The 14,313-nt window shown below is 45.6% G+C and overlaps 1 protein-coding gene across 9 annotated transcripts in view; it reads left to right on the forward strand.

The window, feature by feature from the left end:
- ATG7 (autophagy related 7) overlaps window positions 1–14,313 on the forward strand; it is a 274,172-nt gene that overhangs the window by 92,244 nt on the left and 167,615 nt on the right. For all 9 annotated transcript variants that reach the window (XM_070360437.1, XM_070360438.1, XM_070360439.1 and 6 more), the window contains one exon: window positions 11,409–11,489. In XM_070360437.1, the coding sequence (XP_070216538.1) occupies window positions 11,409–11,489 (81 nt within the window). The remainder of the gene's footprint in view (window positions 1–11,408; window positions 11,490–14,313) is intronic.

Raw genomic sequence — 14,313 nt, forward strand, 5'->3', positions numbered from 1 at the left:
TTTTTTTTTTTAATTTTTTAAAATTTATTTTATATTTGGCTGTGCTCAGCCGTCGTTGCTGCAAGGGCTGCTCTCTAGTTGCGGTACGTGGGCTTCTCGCTGCAGGGGCTTCTCATGTTGAGAGCTTTAGGGCCTGTGGGCTCCGTAGCTGTGGCTCCCGGGCTCTAAAGCACAGACTAAGTATCTGTGGTGCTTAGGCCTAGTAGCCCCATGGCATGTGAGATCTTCCGGGACCAGCCATCGAACCCTCATCCCCTGCATTGTAAGGCAGATTCTTCACCACTGGGACCACCAGGGACGTTCCAGCTTGGGTATAATTTCATCAGTTGAAGGAGGTCACTCATGCCCCACAAGTTTTGCTCACCTGATAAGGCTGTCCTGTGTGGGAGGCCCACATGGCAGGGAACCTGAAGGCTCGATGATGATACAGATCCAATTAGAATCCCAGCTTTGCCTCTTCATTTCATTTTCATCAGCTCATTTGACAGAAGGGGTTTGAGGAAGTTCTTGCCACTTGTCAGTGTGACCTTGGGCATGTTACTGATCCTTTCTGAATTAAATATTTTTACTGGAAAAGGCATAATAATACACTGAGATTCATGTACAGGTTAAATTATAGTTTCTAAACACTAGCACACCCAAGAAGGGCATGGCAACCCTCTCCAGTACTCTTGCCTGGAGAATCCCCATGGACACAGGAGCCTGGTGGGCTATATAGTTCATGGGGTTGCAAAGAGTCAGGCATGCACATGTGAAGAATCTTAGTTCCCTGACCACGGATTGAACCCACTTTCCCCTACATTGCAAGGTGGATTCTTAACCATTGGACCACCAGGGAAGGCCCTTCTTTCACTTGTCATTAAAATGGTAAAGTGGGAGCTTATCTACCCTCCTAAAAAGGAAGTTACAAGGAATCTCGTAAAACTCCGGAAGTAGTGAGTGTGTAGGGAAGGGCTGGAGGGATTAGTCCCATCCTGCACTGTTTTTCCAAGGACGACGCTGGCTCGTTCCCAGCTTGCTGCTGCTGCTCCTCGGTGGCCTCAGAGAGTGAGCAGTGGTCAGTGGCAGTAGTTGGAGTCGTTGTCCGAAGCAAAGACCTCTGTGGTGCACCTAGGGTTTCGAAATCGCTAACCTCTATTTTGGCATTGAATTTGGTTAAGACTCGTTTCAACATCCAAGAGCCTCACGGAGCTTGGATTTAGTTCTTACTTACGCAAACTCCAAGCTCCAGAAGTACTGCCAGGCCGCTGGAAGCCAGTGTGAGGTGAGAGCAGGGCCCACTGTGGCCGCGGCTGTGCCTTCTCAGAGCAGCTGCTTCTGTGAAGCCGGTGTGAGGTGAGAGCAGGAGGCCCCACTGTGGCCGCGGCTGTGCCTTCTCAGAGCAGCTGCTTCTGTGAAGCCGGTGTGAGGTGAGAGCAGGGCCCACTGTGGCCGCGGCTGTGCCTTCTCAGAGCAGCTGCTTCTGTTTGTTTCTGGCCTTGGACCTTCACTTCCCATCCAGGCGAGGTGGGCTTGGGTTCCACGCTGCTTTTAACTCAGCTTAGGTGTAAATACCACCAGGGGTGGCCCAATGCAGGGGACCCGTTCCTATACCTGATCTACTCATTTTATGGCCAATTGGGCATAAATGACCAAAGATAGTTAAATCCACTCAGACCCTGATAGCAGCCATCTTCATATTGAGTTTTTGGTTTTGGGAGGGTGTCTGTTTCTTTGTTTCTTAGTTCCTCTGTCTTTCTTCCTTCTTTTCTTTCTACCTTCTCCTTGCTTTTCAGCTTTCCCCCTACACTTTCGAGAGAAAGAACAGAACTCAGATGCCTGGCTTTGCTACTTGGTGGTTGTGGAATCTTGGGCAAGCCAAGCCACTCACTTAGCCTCGATTTCTTTGTCTGGAATACAAGGGAGGTCACAGGATGGTAGTGAGACCACCGTGAGGGGAGTATGTGAAAACACTCCACAGAGCCAGACACATGGATGTTGTTATTTAGTCACTTAGTCATGTCTGACTCTTTGTGACCCCATGGACTGTGGCCCACCTGACTCCTCTGTCCATGGGATTTCCCAGGCAAGAGTACTGGAGTGGGTTGCCAATTCCTTCTCCAGGGGATCTTCCCCACCCAGGGGTCAAACTTGTGTCTCCTGCATTGGCAGGCGGATTCTTCACCGCTGAGCCCCCAGGGATGTCACAGGGATGGCGTGTAATAAATGTTGGTCCTCTGCTCTGTCCCCCTGCCACCATTTCCACGTGATGCTGGGACAGCCCCTCTTAGGCTGGGAGGGAGCCGTCATTTCTGTGGAGGGATTGGGGGTAGCAGGGGAGGCAGGACCTCACAGGCCACGTACCCAGGGGCCGCAGAAAGCCCTTGAAAAGTCATAAGCTGAGCCGGGACGTGGTCAGGTTTCAGGTTTGGCTGCTGCACAGAGAAAGACCGGAGGAGGTGTTAGTGGATCTGGGTATAGAGTTGGAGCCCTTGAGCCTTTAAGTGGAAGACAAGCCTAATCCAGGGGCTCCCACATCTGGTGCCAGACTCTCCTTGGGAGCCATGTCAGAATCCCCAGCCCCATTCCGGGTCCACTGCACGACAGCCTCCAGGGACCTTTGGCATTTTGAGAATGACGACTCGGCTTCAGTCTGTAAAAACGGCTTCTTGATGGCATCCTATGGGACAAAGTACATAGTCAGTCACGTTACAAGCCAAATCCTGGTCTTTGAACATACATTTTAAATTTTGTGCTCCCACGGACACTCGCTGTCCTTCGGAAAGGGGCCTTGACTTCTGGTCCCAGGCAGACCCCCGCCCACAGCCAGAGGGGCTAATTAGACATGCACAGGTGCGCCTAATGGGTGGGGCCACCCCCCACTGTCCTGGGACCCACCCACCGGGGGAGGAGGGAGGCCAAGGAGCTTCCACAGGCTGTGCTCTGCGGCTTTTTGCTTTGTACGTCATCTCTGCGCGCACCTTTACTCCTCCTGAGGACGGGAGCATAAGGCCCTGTTCAGTTCAGTCGCTCAGTTGTGTCTGACTCTTTGCGAGCCCACAGATTGCAGCACGCCAGGCCTCCCTGTCCATCACCAACTCCTGGAGCTTGCTCAAACTCACGTCCATTGAGTCGGTGAGGCCATCCAACCATCTCATCCTCTTTTGTCCCCCCCTCCTCCCACCTTTAGTCATTCTCAGCATCAGGGTCTTTTCAAATGAGTCAGTTCTTCGCATTAGGACCTGTTAGCCAAACCCAAATATGACCTAGTGCCTTGTCTCACTGGTGTTTGACAAGAGGATTTCAACTCAAGCTGCTTCTGCCCTTCGTGGGGCCAGGGGTGACAGAGGGCACGGAGCCAGGAAGCTGCAGGTAATTGTCCTCCTAGAAGCCATCTTTCCTGGGTGGGGCTTTTAAATAATCAGGGGGTAGCAAAGAAATGGGCTTCCTTGAAAGCTCAGAGGGTCAAGAATCCACCTGCAATGCAGGAGACCTTCGATCCCTGGGTTGGGAAGATCCCCTGGAGGAGAGCATGGTAATGTACTCCAGTATCCTTGCCTGGAGAATCCCCAGGGACAGAGGAGCCTGGCAGCCTGTAGTCCATGGGGTCACAAAGAGTCAGACATGACTGCACGACTAAGCACAGCACAGCAGAGATACATATTGTAAAGCTGTTGTTTTTTATTTTTTCATAAAACAGTGTTTTTTCCCTCTAGAAGGCTCCACAGGAAACTAATGCTGAAGGTTTGTTGTGTTTTTTTGAGGCAGAGGGGTTGGGAGCACTACGGACTTTATGCTTTTCATTTTGTACCGTTCTGTAATGTTTGGAACCTGTTAGTAAGGTTAACTTTTTTTTTTAACTGATCTTTTTTGAGGTACAATATATGTGTAGTCAAATGCACTCATCTAAATATGCGGCTTAATGAGTCTTGACGGGTGTGTGCTCTGTGTGGCCACCACTGCCACAGACGAGACCTGGAGCACTTCCGTCCCCCCAGAGTTGACTTTGTGCCTTTGCCAGGGTAATATACCCACTGGTCTGATTTTCATCCGGACCATTTTAATATTTCCTTTGTTCTTTTCAGTATTAAAGGGGGAAAATGTCATCAGTGTAAATTAAAAAAATGAAACAGGCAGGGATGCAGGCACAGTTTGCCTTTGCCTCCAGGCAAAGTAAAGGGCCCCTCTTACTAACCACAAAGCTGGGTGGAGGCGGGTGGAGGAGGGGGTGTGTGAGATTGGCAGTTTCCCGCTCTCTGGGGAAGGGGAATAATGAGAACCCAGTATTATTCAGGGGAGGCTGTTTAAAATGAAGTTAAGTATGTAAATACTGTATTTAAAAAAATAGGAAAATGGGCTTAAGTATGCTGTGGGAGTACCGGTAATTTTTTGTTTGTGCTTTTGTTTTCTGTCATATGCTTGTTTTTATTATGGATTGAATCGGATTTTTAAAAAATAGCTGTTTAACACATTCCCCTGTAAGGAAAGATTGACAGCAGATATTAGTAATCAGTTAAGAGTTTAGGGTAAGCAGTGTGCAGTCCCCGAAATGGAAGTCTGTGTCTTGAGCAGTGTCAGGAGGCCTTGTGTGGATGGACAGATCACTTTGTCAAGCCTTGTCATTTAGGCATTAGTTTAGACGTGGCTTAAGTAGCTGGATGTGATGGGGTTGTGCACAGAAAACGCGAAAAGAACTAGAGGCTTGCTGATGGATTCCCTAGGTCTTCTGACGTCTTACAGGTGATGGTGAGTGTATAGAGCAAACTTCTTATGCCTTTTTTTTTTTTTTCTTTTATTTATTTAGCTGCCCGGGCTCTTCGTTGCAATGCATAGACTTAGTTGCCCTGCCCTTGGCATGTGGGATCTTAGTTCCCTGGCCAGGGCTCGTTAAACCCCTGCCCCCTGCGTTGGCAGGCAGATTCTTAACAGCTGGACCATCGGGACGTCCCCTTGTTATTTGTTTGGCTGTGATTGGAGCCTGGCCTCTCTCAACAGGTGCACTATGTTTATTCAGGTTTGCATCAGGTGCCTGGATTTTAGATTGCCCTGAGATTTCAGTGCCTATCTGTGGAAGGTGCTAAAATTTTAAGCGGCAACCTCTACTTCTTAAATTCTAAGCATTTCTTGTAAGACATTAGGGAATACAGAGCATACTGTGTGAGCTCAGTGCATTGGTAATACTGTGAATTTAAAACATTGTTGATGGAGATGGGTTTCAAATTACTTGGAAAATGTGAATGATGGGAAGATGGGGTGTTTTTTTTTGGTTCATTTTGGATGGAAGTGAAAAGTCGCTCAGATGTGTCCAACTCTTTGTGACCCCATGGACTGTAGCTCACCAGCATCCTTTTTCCATGGAATTCTGCAGGCCAGAATACTGGAGTGAGTAGCCGATCCCTTTTCCAGGGGATCTTCCCACCCAGGGATCGAAGCCAGGTGTCCTGCATTGCAGGCAGATTGTTTACCATCTGAACCACCAGGGAAGCCCAATAATACTAGAGCGGGTAGCCTATCCCTTCTCCAGCGGATCTTCCCAGCCCAGGAATTAAACTGGGTCTCCTGCATTGCAGGTGGATTCTTTACCAGCTGAGCTACCAGGGCGGTAGTTTTCTCTGGATATTTCAGACGTGAATAACTCGATTGGCTTTTGGATGTGTGTGTTTCCTCGTTCTTTCATTTCATAATTAATAATCAGTATCTGTTATGTGCACATCACTGTGCTATGGACAAATGCAAATAGTTTGACCTCTATCTTGCCCTGTAAAAGCAAGTGAGGTAAAGAATACAATTTTAAGTCAGTATACTACACAAGCTGATTCTAAAATTCATATGGCAAGGCATAGGACCCAGAATAGTGAAAGTCACCTTGAAGATGAACAAAGCTGAAAGACTCACACTTGCTGGTTTCAAAACTTACTACAAAGCTACTGTAGTCAAGACAGTATAGGGACTTCCCTGATGGTCCAGTGGTTAAGACTTTGCTTTCCAAAGCAGGGAGTGTGGGTTCGATCCCTGGTCAGGGTTTCCACATGGCCTCGTGGCCCCCCCCCAAAAAAAAATCAAAATATAAAACAGAAACATTATTGTAACAATTCAATCAATACATTTAAAACGGTCCACATTTTTAAAAAGTGTAGCACTTTCACAAGGATAGATATATAGATCAACAAAATGGAAATGAGCGCTCAGAAATGAATCCTTTTACCTTATGGTCATTTCTAGAGTTCATTGTGGGGAAGAAGAGTCCAACAAAGTATTGGAACAACTGGATTTCCACGTGCGAAGCATGAACTTGGACCCTTACCCCACACCACATGCAAAAATCACCTCAGAGTCACCTCACAGTGGATCATAGACCTAAATGTAAGGGCTGAAACTATCAAACTAGAAGAAAACACAGTCAGTCTTCATGACATTGAGAAGTGATTCATTATATATGATTTTATCAGAATAAACCTGTTATTTTCTCCACAGAATGGGAGAAAATATTTGCAGAATTATATATCTGTAAGAAACTTAAATCCAGCCTATATAAAGAACTCTAAACAGGTCAACAATAAAAAGAAAAATAACCCAATTTAAAATGTGGCCAGGACTTTCCAGCAGTTGAGTGGTTAAGAATCTGCCTTGCAATACAGGAGTCTCGGCTTCTGTCCAGGATTGGGGAACTAGGGTCCCCCATATGGCAGAGCAACTGAAACCGTGTGCGTCAATTACTGAGCCCGTGCTCCGTAACTAGAGAGTGCACGTGCCACAACTGAAGGTCCCACGCCCCAGCGCAGTGAAGATCGCACAGGCAGCGACTAAGACCCAACGCAGCCAAAAAAAGGAGTATTTAGATTTTTTTTTGCCAGCAGGAGTTCCCTGGAGGTCCAATGGTTAAGACTTCGCCTTCCAAAGTGTGTGTGTGGAGGGGATGGTGAGGGTTGATCCCTGGTCAGGGAGCTAAGACCTCACAGTTTCTTGCAGTGAAAAAACCCAAAACATAAAGCAGAATTAATGTTGTAGCAAATTCAGCAAAGACTTTAAAAATGGTCCACATCAAAGAAACTCTAATAAAATTTGGCTAAGAGTTTGAATCGGTATTTCTCCAAAGAAAGATAGTATGAATGGTCAAGAAGCACATGAAAAGAATGCTCAATACTACTAGTTATTAGAGAGATACAAATCAAAAGCACAGTGAGATACCACTTCACATTCATTAGAATAATGGCTATTCTCAAAAGACACGAGGTGGAAAAATAACCCTGTTGCAGAAAAGAAATATGTGCAGTCACTTGGGTCCTCAAACTGTTAAATGTGTATTTTAGTTACCTTGTGATTCATTGATTCCACTCGTTTATACCCAGCAGAAATGTTCTTCAGCTTATGAATGGACAGACAAAATATGGTGTATCCATGTAACTGAATAATATTTAGCAATGGGAATGACGTACAGACACACGACACAATATGCCAAGTGAAGCCAATCATGTATGATTCCATTTATAGTCAATAGGCAAATTAGCCAAATCAGTAGAAATAGAAAGTAGATTTCTGTTTTTTAGAAATAGAAAATAGACTGAACAACAAAGGCCAGCAATGGCAGATTGTCTGGGGGGAGTTGGCTTTGAGCTTAGTAGCTGTATATATGAAGGCTGTGAAAAGATTGAATGCAAGGCATAATCAGAAAGGCAGGATGGGCCCAGATAGGGGGCCCTTAAGTGCCAGCATGAGGAATTCTCTGCTGTACTTTGTCACCCTATGCCTGATGGGGCTTCCCTGGTGGCTTAGATGGTAAAGTATCTGCCTGCAACGTGGAAGACCGGGGTTCAATCCCTGGGTCGGGAAGATTCCCTGGGGAGAAGGAAATGGCAACCCACTCCAGTACTCTTGCCTAGAAAATCCTATGGACGGAGGAGCTTGGTAGGCTACAGTCCATGGGGTTGCAAAGAGTTGGACATGACTGAGCGACTTCACAGGAAGCTGATGGGGCTTCCCAGGTGGCGCCAGTGGTAAGGAATCCACCTGCCAATGTAGGAAATGGAAGAGAAGTGGGTTTGAACCCTGGGTTTGGAAAATCCCTTGAAGAAGGAAATGGCAACCCACTCCAGTATTCTTGCCTGGGAAATCCCATGGACAGAGGAGCCTGGCGGGCTACAGTCCATGGGGTCACAGAAGAGTGGGACACAACTGAGTACGCACAGGAAGCGGAGAGAAAGTGGCACACCTCAGAGCTGAGTCTTAGGAGACTCAGGCCACCCCAGAGTGTTGGGAGCTCACGCTCCTGTCGAGGGCCCTGTTAGGAGTCTATCACAGCCGGTGTGAGAAGAGGCTTTCGTCTCTTACATTTCCTAAAACTGCAATTAGTTTGGAGTTCTGAGCTTTCTGATACCAGCATAGGCAATTTGCAAGGCCTCACACACAGATGTTATTCTACTTCGTTTCCTGGGAAAGTGAGTCACAGCTTCCTGGTAGAGAGCTGTCTGGGTGCTAAACAATGGTGTGGGGACCCCTGCGCAGGCGCTCCGTTCACGGCGGCTCCTTTCTGTCGCTGGCCATCTATGCTTTTTGTTGACATTTTCTCTCTCCTTCCTTCCTCTCCTTTTTTCTCCCTTTCTGCTCCTAATTGGTTCTACTCTCTCCCTTCCCATGGCCTTTATCTCCACACCTCCAGTGTCTTGCAGATTGCCACTATTCCTTTGCACAACATGAAGTCTGATCTTAGCTATATGAAAGAAAAGACAGGAAACCTTTTCATGAAGCTTATATGGAACCATTGACATGTAGGCCATGGCAGTGAATATTTTCATGGAAAATAGGCTACATATGATGAATGTTTTTCTAGGTAAATTTAATGTGAAAGCCACTGAGATATGAGGAGACTCGCTCTGAGAATTTTTTCAGTCCTGTCACTTCAAGATCTCACGAGGACGTCAACATGTTCGTTTGCGGTCTGCGGTAAAGTCTTTGCTGCTGGTTTGCCATCTCCGGTTTTGGTGAAGCAGAGAGCAGACTCAGGGCCCTGCTTGGGCCTCAAGTACTGGCCTAGGAAATGGTCACCACCTTCCCAAGACACAGGAAACTCACGACTGTCCCATTTTCAAAGGTTCACCGCGAGGCCAACTACTTACCCCAGCTGTCTAATTTATCATTTCTACCAACCACTCTTTCGGTCTTGCTTTACACTGAAATCTCATCACGTATATATGACGACATTTAAAAGATTGCTGTGGGCATTTCCTTTAAGGTGAGATTTTCCCTTGATAAGTGCAAATGCAGCTAGACTGGTGGTTGCAATGGAGTTAATCCACGCTGTGAAGGAGGTCTGTCTCCATAAAAAGTTGGCCAGGTTTTGTTGGGTTTTTTTTTGGGGGGGGGGTGCGGATAGCAGAGAATTGGTAGGGTGGCTAAAGGCAGCAAGAACTAGGGGTGAAATGGTGGAGGGGTTGGTGGTTGTGCTGTGTTCAAGTGAGGCTGTTAAATGTGTGGTGAGCCCTCATATAGAAGATGAAAGCTGTGCTGTCCTGAGATGGAGGGAAGGGGGGAGCCCAGGCAGGTTTGGAGTTGGGGACCCACTTCTGAATCTTAGCGCAGTCACTCTCTGCTTGCCTGAGCCAACATTCTTCACCCTCCTCAGCCAGAGTTGAATCAACGGGACAGTCGTCAAGATCAAATAAATTTAACTGGGAACAAAATTTGTGTTGTTTGGCTTCTTATAAATGTTGAGTCCTCTGGAGTCTTTAGAGATTTCACCAGATGTATTTTTAATAATATGATAAATATAAAGGACAGGGAAGCCTGGTGTGCTGCAGTCCATGGGGTTGCAAAGAGACTGACGTGACTGAGCAACTGAACAGCGATAACAAATGATAAAGTTTAAACTCTTCTTTTGGTATAAGTGTAGTTCTGGAGGTATAATATCTGAATAAATTACCTGAATCACAGTTTGTGAAACCTGACTAAATCTTATTGTCGTATAGTCACTAAGTCATGTCCCACTCTTTTCGACCCCATGGGCTGCAGCCTAGCTCCTCTGTCTTCCACTGTCTCCCGCAGTTTGCCCAAATTCAAGTCCACTGAGCCAGTGATGCTATCTAACCATCTTATCCTCTGCCGCCCCTTTCTCCTTTTGCTTTCAATCTTTCCCAGCTTCAGGGTCTTTTCCAATGAGTTGGCACTTCGCATCGGGTGGCCAAAGTATTGGAGCTTCAGCATCAGTCCTTCCAATGAAGAGTCAGGGTTGATTTCCTTTAGGATTGACTGGTTTGATCTCCTTGCAGCTCGTTTGACCTGGTTTGATCAAACTGGTTTGCTCTCCAGCACCTAAATTCGAAAGCATCAATTCTACAGTGCTCAGCTTTCTTTCTGGTCCAGCTTTCACATCTGTACATGACTTCTGGAAAAACCATAGCTGTGACTTTACAGTAGACCTTTGTCAGCAAAGTGATGTCTCTGCTTTTCAATACACTGTCTAGGTTTATATTGCTTTTCTTTCCAAGGAGAAAGCATCTTTTAATTTCATGGCTGCAGTCACCATCCACAGTGGTTTTGGAACCTGAGATCTGTCACTTCCCCTCTCTTTGCCATCTAGTGATTATAGCTGAAAGTAGAAATCTATCACTAAGTTGTGTCCGACTCTGTGTGACCCCATGGACTGTGTAGCCCGCAGGCTCCTCTGTCCATGGGATTTCCCAGGCTTAGTTCAGTCGCTTAGTTGTGTCCGACTCTTTGTGACCCCAAGGACGGCAGCATGCCAGGCTTCCCTGTCTGTCACCAACTCCTGGAGCTTGCTCAAACTCATGTCCATTGAGTCAGTGATGCCATCCAACCATCTCATCCTCTGTCCCAGGCTGATACCCTGTAAGTGGAAATCAGATGTAGTTCAGAATTTTATGCTCAGGGTGGCGCTGTTTTCCCATACTTTTGGTAATGTTTGCATTTTATCTCTGTGGGTTCCAAGTCAGGCAAGTAACTCAATAAACATTTAGGACCATTTCTACCTTCTGTTGTTCACAGACCTTCTTACCTTGTGAGGCCCTATCCAATGCCATATCCTAAAAGTGCACATTTATCCTATATTCACTGTAACATACGTGAGAACTGCCGTAATAAACTAGCTGGCTGATTATATGTTTGAAGACATTTATTAAAACAATAGATTTTTCAGCTTTTTATGTTTGGGAGTCAGTTTGTGTTTAGGTCTCAGATATGTGCAAAGCTTGTGTGCCAGTTCTTAATGGGATAAAGGACCTGATACAGTTCTTCACAACTGACTTATTTAGCACAAATACGAAAGTACATTGAACTCCATTTTCATTAGTAATCTGTTCATAACCTGTGTGAAGAGCACAGATTAATTGTTCCCCACTTCTTGCCAGAAACTACACATGTCCTTCACAGGTGTGTCGTTTGGGGCTTGACGTGAATTTTTGTTTGTTTGTTTCTAGATACGAGGATTTCTGTCACGGTTTGATAACGTCCTTCCTGTCAGCCTGGCCTTTGACAAATGCACGGCTTGTTCTTCCAAAGTAAGTCGTTCTGCATTGGCAGGACTTGTTTTTTAATATGAGCCCGGTCAGCCTTCCTAGCCAGAGGCCCCGAAACCAGCTGAGGGCTTTTCGTTGGGGAGGGCTAGGGTCTGAAAAAAAAAAACCAAACTAGAAGGGGTTATGGTTTCATTTATCTGTGTTCATTCTCCCAGGGAAACCAGCCTGAGAAAGTTTGGTTTGTAGTATAGTGAGAGAGACTGAATTAGATCATTTCAGCTCTGTGTCAGTCCTTGCAGCAAGCAGGCTGATTTGGGCTCGAATTTGAACTTTTCTCGTCTTTGTTCCTCCCCCGAGGGCTCCTTACTCGCACAGACCATCACAGAGCAGTTTTTAAGTGTTGCTCAGAGGATGAGGGAGACCAGGCGGTCCTGATGATGTCTTTTGGAGTTCCACATAATGACAAAGAAAAAGTAAACAGAGATTAGGGGACTGGACGGGGAGCCAATAAAAGGGCCCATTCAGCTTTGATCTTTCCAGAGGCTCTAAAACCAGAGCTCGTGTGTCCCCCATTGTAACGGGAACCGGCCGATATATCTCAAACCTACAGTGATGGCATCTCATTTTTCTTTAATAGGCCTGGAGATAGTCTGAGTTGTTTTTACACATACACTGTGTGTTCTAGCTGACTTCCTTCTGGAAAGCTCTCTAAGCCTTCTAACGCCCAGTGATTTGACCTGGCTTTTAAAACTCCAGATTCTTGGTAAGACGTCCATGTCCACATGTTAGGCACTGGGGCCATTAACCCCAGACCCCAGCCTCTCGGTTACAGTTCGGGGCTTCTTTGCTGTGTAGCCTACGTCAGTCTGCACAGGACTGAATTCTGGGTAAAGTCTGCGCTCTGAGATGGCAAGCTGGCTTTGAAAATTTGTCTTAGGTCTCATCTTAGGAGAAGCACCATCTTGACCGGTTTCTCTAAAAAGTTAACTCAGATTTGAGCAACAGTGTTGATAAATTTGATTATTTTTAGATGCTCAAAAACTTCGAGTAATTTTTTCTTTCTTTCTTCTTCAAAAGTAGACTAAGCTCTGGTTTTATCACGCTGCATCCCAAGTGTCCATGTTGAGAGTTAAACGTTACCATTCGTAGGTGGTTATCCACGAGCTCATACTTTCCGTGGGTTCTCGAGGGCGTCTGATACCTCTGTGCCTGAGCCAAGGCCTCAGGGATGTCTGCGTGCACTTTCGTCTTCAGAAATGCAGGTTTTAGGATTATGTGCTCTTCAGCACAGTACCTTTTTTTTTTTCCTTTGAGTGTCTGAGCTAATTAGTCTCAAAATAACTTGGCAGTATTAATTTTCATATTGAAATTGTTTGACACAAGTGTCAGAGACTTCTCTGTGGCTTTATCTAGGTCTAGTTAGTCAAATGAGGTGAAGATAATTAGGTTCTCTAAGCGAAATGCAAACACTCATTTTTTTTTTCTCCTTGTTCTATTTCTAATTAAATTAGCCCCAGAGATACTGTTTATAAAAGGATCACGAGCATATCCGCTAGTTGCCGTCCCTCATATTCGAAAGCGCATAGCTTTGCATTTTTCCTTCACGCTTATTCTGAGCCTTGAATTAAGTGTAGATAGTATTTTTTTGTTAGCAAAGTATTTCCTCTTAGTGGTCATTCTGAGGGTCCTGCTTTACATAAACACGCTGGACGACTTAATAAAGCTGACTTGGGTTTAACAGCTGTGCTGTTCCCAGAGCGACCACTTTTCATGTGGTCCGGGTATCACATTTCTTTTGTGCTGAAAAGGTTGCTTCATGGGTGCATGTATTTCCTTACAGTAGAAGCCTAGCATTTACTTACTTGGCTACCTTACTCATATGCTTAGGAGAATGTCATTCTCTATTATCTGCAGACCCAGCATTAATACTTTGAAATGACAGATGCAGTTACCTTTTCATCTCTGTGTATGAATTTTTCTTAATGCATATTAGCATGATATTTTTTTATACTGAGTCATATCATAGTTGTTTTTGTTTCAAACATTCTTTGGGGCTAAAAATGACTTTTAAAAATTTCTCCTTTGACATCCATGAAGTAATTTTTTCCTTTGGTACTTTTCAGTATTTTTGCTTCCCCCCACTCCCCGCCCCCCATAGGACTAAGGCCATACTTGTGTCTTGATATTACTTCCATGAAGTACTATTATGATTTTAAAAAGCAAAGTACTAAATAGAATGGGCTTCCCAGGTGGCGCAGTGGTAAAGAATCTGCCTGCCAACACATGACATGTGGGTTTGATCCCTGGATTGGGAAGAATGGCAACCTGCTCCAGGGTTCTTGCCTGGAAAATTCCATGGACCGAGGAGCCTGGTCCAGGGCTGCAGTCCATGGGGTTGCAAAGAGTCAGACACGACTGAGCACGCGCACACACACACACAAGGCCATTCTTGTGTCTTGATTTAACCATAAAAACAGACAGATTGGAGAGGTAGAATAAGCTGTGCCGAGTAATAATGCCTTCCTTACCTTATTTATGCAAATAAAACATAGGCTTTTTATAAGGCCTGAGCTGGGGAAGAGTACAGTTCCCTACTTAGGTGTCAGGGAAGCTAGATCATCTACACTCACATTGTTCCTTATCCTAGTTGATTTCAGCTTGGCGTGCAGCCAGGTGAATTATTCCATCTTCCAGGAAAAATACTGGAGGATCTGAAGGGAGGGGGGCAGTGAGGAGTCGCTTTCATTCTGATTTCTGTGCATTGCCTTGTAAGACTTTCTAAAATGATAGATAGTATCTGTCACTGGAATTTAAAAAACCCTATTTCAAGGTTTGTGTCTTTCTTTTCTTTCTTTTTTTTAGGTTT

This window comes from Bos mutus, chromosome 22 (assembly GCF_027580195.1).
Source record: "Bos mutus isolate GX-2022 chromosome 22, NWIPB_WYAK_1.1, whole genome shotgun sequence".
NCBI classification, from domain to species: domain Eukaryota; kingdom Metazoa; phylum Chordata; class Mammalia; order Artiodactyla; family Bovidae; genus Bos; species Bos mutus.